Raw genomic sequence first — 4,417 nt, 5'->3', positions numbered from 1 at the left:
TTGTGAGCCATGAACAAGGTACTAGTGAGGTAGCAGGTTGCAGGTAACAAAAGCTAATCTTTGATTACAGTCATGGTAATTTTAATTCTGGGAGCTCAGTCCCTTTCTTGGGCTGGTACAGAACTTTCCTCAATAAATGCTGCCTACCTTATGTGTCTGTGTCCATTGAAGTGTTGGGTGGGTGGTTTGAAGGGTTTTTAAAACTGACTTTTGGGCCCTGGGGAACTTGCAGACCCCTGGGCTGTTGAAGGCCTTTAAAGCGCCGGGTTGCAGGCAAGTTTAATGCTGGCAGGACTATGAAACCTTAAATGACCCAGCCGCTCGCAAATCAAAGCTTGAATTTACTGCTAATAAAGGCTAAGTTAATCTTGGCAGAGGTAGAAGCCTGCAAGTCCGTGCTGTGTTTTACAAGGCTAAGACGTAACCCAAAGGGAACTTCCTGCAGCCAGGAGAAGCGGTCAAAGTACAGCTCGGAGTAAACTGGGTTGTTACGATGTGTCAGCTTGAGCAGGTAAAACCTACCCAGGAGCCTGGCCCCGATACCAGATGTGTGCAGAGCTCATCCAAGAATTGCTAAAATGCACCTTGCTGAAGAGGGTGTGGTGGCCGGGGAGGGAAAGACTGCCCAGCTTTTGGCAGTGGGTGTGAGCAAGTATTGCGAGTCTCCAGGTGACCAAGGCCCAACTGCAGGAGGTGAGAAAATGTTTTGAAACTTCAATCATCTGCTTTATTTAAAGTCAATCACGGCCTGCGAGAGCAGCAGCCCAGCAACGCAAAGCCAGGCATTAGTTGAACAAGCAGAAATGATCCTTGATCACACATTTCCAGTGAAGTCCGCAGCCCAGGGGTGAAACAGCACGGGGCAGGGTCAGAAATTCTCGTAGTGATGTGCAAAGTAGGTCTGGTCCTTCTTGTTCAGCTGCCGACAAGCCTTTTCCACGCTCTTTGTCATCCCGGGCGGGCCACAGCTGAACACCCCGATCTTCGGCACCTGGGGAAGGAGGAAGCCAAAGGGTTCAAACCCAGCAGCACCAGCTCTCCCCCCAGGCCAGCCCCCCTTGGCCCCATGCCCTCCGGCAGCTTTGGGCACAGATGCTGGCCGAGCAGTCTGACCTAGCCTGAGGAGGCTTCTGGGGAGGTTGCTGGGGCCATGGAGGAAGGATGGGAACCCCCAGGGTCTCGCCATAGCAGGGGGTGTTTGGCTGGTACGGGGCATTGCTGGCTCTGGCAGCTCATCCTGGCTCCGGAGGGAAAGGGGGGTTCATGCCCCTTCTGCCCTTGGTGCAGATGCCACCAAGGTCTCCAGGACCTTGGGGACAGGCTGGGACCAGTCCTGCGCGCTGGCTGGTGGGTGACTCCTCTCCCCAGCCGGCCACTGACCTCAGGGTGCACCTCCTGCAGCGAGTTGAAGAAGGGTACGAAGGGAGGGCGCCCAAAATGGGTGATGGAGCGCAGCCCTGTGAACAGGCTCTTGTTCAGCACCTTCTGGAAGTGCCGCTCGCAGATGTACTGGAGGAGAGATCAGTGCGTGTCAGATGGCCCAGCACGGCCCAGCATGGCATGGCAGCCTCCCCGGCAGGTGGCCAGGCTCACCAGCATGGTGGTGCGCAGATCGAACTTCTCGGCCAGCTGCGTGATGTAGATGTGCACGGAGACCAAGTCGTTCCTGTCCGCCTCCTCCACCTCGCGGATGATGTCCGCCAGCCACTCAAACTGCCGCTGTGTGCGCGTCACCCAGATGAAGTAGATCTGTGGCACACGGGGATGAGGCTCAGAGTGGGGCCAGCACCCTTACACATGCCCGTCCTTCCCAGACAAATCATGGAGGATTTTACCCCCAAAAAGGTCAGCAGCAGCAGGAGGCACCTTGGGAGGGCTCTTGTCTTCCAGATGCTTCCTCTTACCTTCTTACAGAGCAGCTTGGAGCTTATGGATGACTTGAAGACCAGGTCCTTGAGGATGGATGCGAAGGGTGTCACCCCAATGCCTCCTCCCACCAGCACCGACACCTCGAACTTGTTCCACTCCTGGTGGCCCTCCCCGAAGGGCCCATCCAGATAGAGCTGGAAGGGAGCCAGCTGTCAGCAGAGCATCTCCTGCTTCTGCTTGCCCAGGTCTTTGCCACCTTCAAGGCTGGAGACGTGCCTTTGGTCTTGGCACAACCCATTGCCAAGACGCTCTTGGGCTCAGGTGTCCCTTTCCCTGGAGAAGCAGTGCAGGGCTCACCTTGGGCAGCTTGCCAATGAGGGCCAGGCTCTCTGAGGAGTAGAGCTCCCGCAGGCGGGTGGTCCAGGGCCCCACAGCCCGGATGTGCAGGCTCAGTGTGTCCTCATGTGGCGCCGACGTCAGGGTGAAGGGGTGGTATTCGGTGGTGCCCAGGGTCACGCAGGCAATGCGCACCCACTGCCCAGACTTGTAGTCAAAGTCCAGCGGCCGCTGGAACCGGAGATGGGTGACACCTACGGGGGTATGGGGATGGGGACTTTGTTAAGGTGGAGACATTGAGTGGTGGAGGTTCCTCCATCACCGCAGCCCCTGGTGCTCTTGTGAAGAGCCTGGGCTGAGCTGGTGCCATGTGGTCAGGGACAATGTGGTACCTGAGGGCAGGAGCTCGGCTTTCACCACGCTGATCTCCACCTTCTTCCTGCTCAGGCTGAGCAGCTTGTCTGCACCGTAGATGAGAGCTGGGATGATGAAGTAGATGTAGAAGCGGGGCTGCTGGATGAGTGCGTAGCTGCCGTGGATGATGACCTGGGCAGGCAGCAGCCCCCATCAGCACAGCGCTCAGCGTGGCAAGCTGTCGCCCTGTGGCTGATTTGGTGGCAGCTCAGCAGCAGCAGGGAGCCAGGACTGGGGCCACCAGCTCCCTTGGGACCTCCCCAGCTACCTCACCTCGTCAGCTGGGCTGACCCATGGGCTTGTGGTACATCATCCCTCCCGCCCAGCCCAAATGCTTTACCAGGACATAGAGCAGCACGTAGAGGTGGTGGGTGATCCAGAAGCCCTGGAAGCTGACGCGTCGGAAGTGGTGGGTGGCGAACACGTACATCACGGCCAGGACCACGAGCAGCAGCACGCCTGTCATGCCTGTGAGAGGAGGGGTTGGGAGGTCCCGGGGGGGATCAGGGCAGCCCTACAGGGTCTCCACCAGGGCTGGGCAGAGGGCTGCCCGTCCTGGGCACGGGTGTGCAGGTCTGCCTGCTAGGTGGTCTCACCTGGAATAGTCTGGAAGAACCACCAGTAATACTTCTGTGGGAGCTGTGACCTGGAGAGAGGGACAGATGATTGCACCATGGAGTGGCCAGAGCACACTCCTGGTTTCCACTTTCATTCCTGTCCATGCCCAGGACACTCTGTCTGGACTCTGCTTTAAATTTCACCTACCCGTCATCCATAAAGACACTGGAAAAGAGGCAGGACAACACACTGAGAGGCGTGACTGAGAAGATGTAGATGTTCACTACGTGACCTGCAGTGTGGAGCACTGTAACAGACAAACAGGGAGAGAAAAGCATCACTGTTGCTGTGGACAGAGATGCGTCAGACCCTGCTGATGTGCCCAGGGACTTGGCAATTCCTCCTCTTCTCTGGTGCAAAGCATCTATGTCTCTGCAGGCTCCATGTGGGTCTTCAAGCTTCTGCCTGGTCCTGCTGTGCCACGATGGGCTGGTCCACCTGCTTTAGCTGTGGTTTGTGGACAGCACACCCCCCAGCAGCCCACCTACCTGAGAAAATCAGGGCTGCCATAGCAACCCAGCGGTGGAAGTCCACGGCAGCATCGAAGGGGATGTAGTGATTGAGGAAGGTCTCCCGCAGGACGGTGATGAGGTTGCGGCACATGGTAAGCAGAATGTAGGAGTATATGAAAGAGATGCAGGCAGCCGATCCCCGGGAGATGATGATCCCCACAAAGGTGGTCTGTGCGATTCCAGTGCTGGGGGATGCGAAGGCGTAGTCTGGGGGGAGAGAGCGGAGGGGGCATCAGCGTGCCCAGTGCTGAGGGCCGTGACCCTTCCTGCAACAAGGGGATGGCCACCTGTGTGGCTCCACCAAGAAAAGGTCACCAGGGATGGGGCTGTGTGGGGACAGGGGCATGATTTTCTGTGTCAGACCCCCCCAGAGCTGTTGGGTGACAGGGTGTCCTTGGAGGTCACAGAGGGGGGAATTGTCCTCCTCTGCCAGGCACTGTGAAACTGCACCTTGTTGCAGTTGGACATCCCAATATGAGAGGCATCAACAAACTGGAATGAGTCCGGTGGAGGCCGCCAGGATGGTGGAGGAGTGGAGTTCAATGAGAGGAGCTGGAGGATATCACGTAGGGGAAAGGCTGAGGGCAATGGGCTTGTTCAGGCTGGAGGAGATGGGTCAGGGAAGACCTTGTGGCTGTCTGCAACCACTTAATGCGTGTTACAGAGGG

General features: G+C 57.5%; 1 protein-coding gene across 1 annotated transcript in view; it reads right to left on the bottom strand.

Moving 5' to 3' along the window:
* Positions 1–868: 868 nt before the first annotated feature.
* The window catches only part of LOC104623027 (dual oxidase 2-like), a gene marked incomplete at its 5' end in the record, with an annotated part of 13,235 nt that continues 9,686 nt past the window's right edge, over positions 869–4,417 (bottom strand). Inside the window, 10 exons of the mRNA XM_010289972.1 lie at positions 869–991; positions 1,381–1,509; positions 1,594–1,749; positions 1,905–2,063; positions 2,227–2,459; positions 2,598–2,751; positions 2,960–3,087; positions 3,216–3,265; positions 3,385–3,484; positions 3,726–3,956. Coding sequence (XP_010288274.1) covers positions 869–991; positions 1,381–1,509; positions 1,594–1,749; positions 1,905–2,063; positions 2,227–2,459; positions 2,598–2,751; positions 2,960–3,087; positions 3,216–3,265; positions 3,385–3,484; positions 3,726–3,956 — 1,463 coding nt within the window. The remainder of the gene's footprint in view (positions 992–1,380; positions 1,510–1,593; positions 1,750–1,904; positions 2,064–2,226; positions 2,460–2,597; positions 2,752–2,959; positions 3,088–3,215; positions 3,266–3,384; positions 3,485–3,725; positions 3,957–4,417) is intronic.

This window comes from Phaethon lepturus, unplaced genomic scaffold (genome assembly GCF_000687285.1).
Source record: "Phaethon lepturus isolate BGI_N335 unplaced genomic scaffold, ASM68728v1 scaffold17026, whole genome shotgun sequence".
Taxonomy (NCBI): domain Eukaryota; kingdom Metazoa; phylum Chordata; class Aves; order Phaethontiformes; family Phaethontidae; genus Phaethon; species Phaethon lepturus.
Note: the sequence above shows the minus strand (reverse complement) of the source record. Positions and strands in the feature narration are given on the sequence as shown.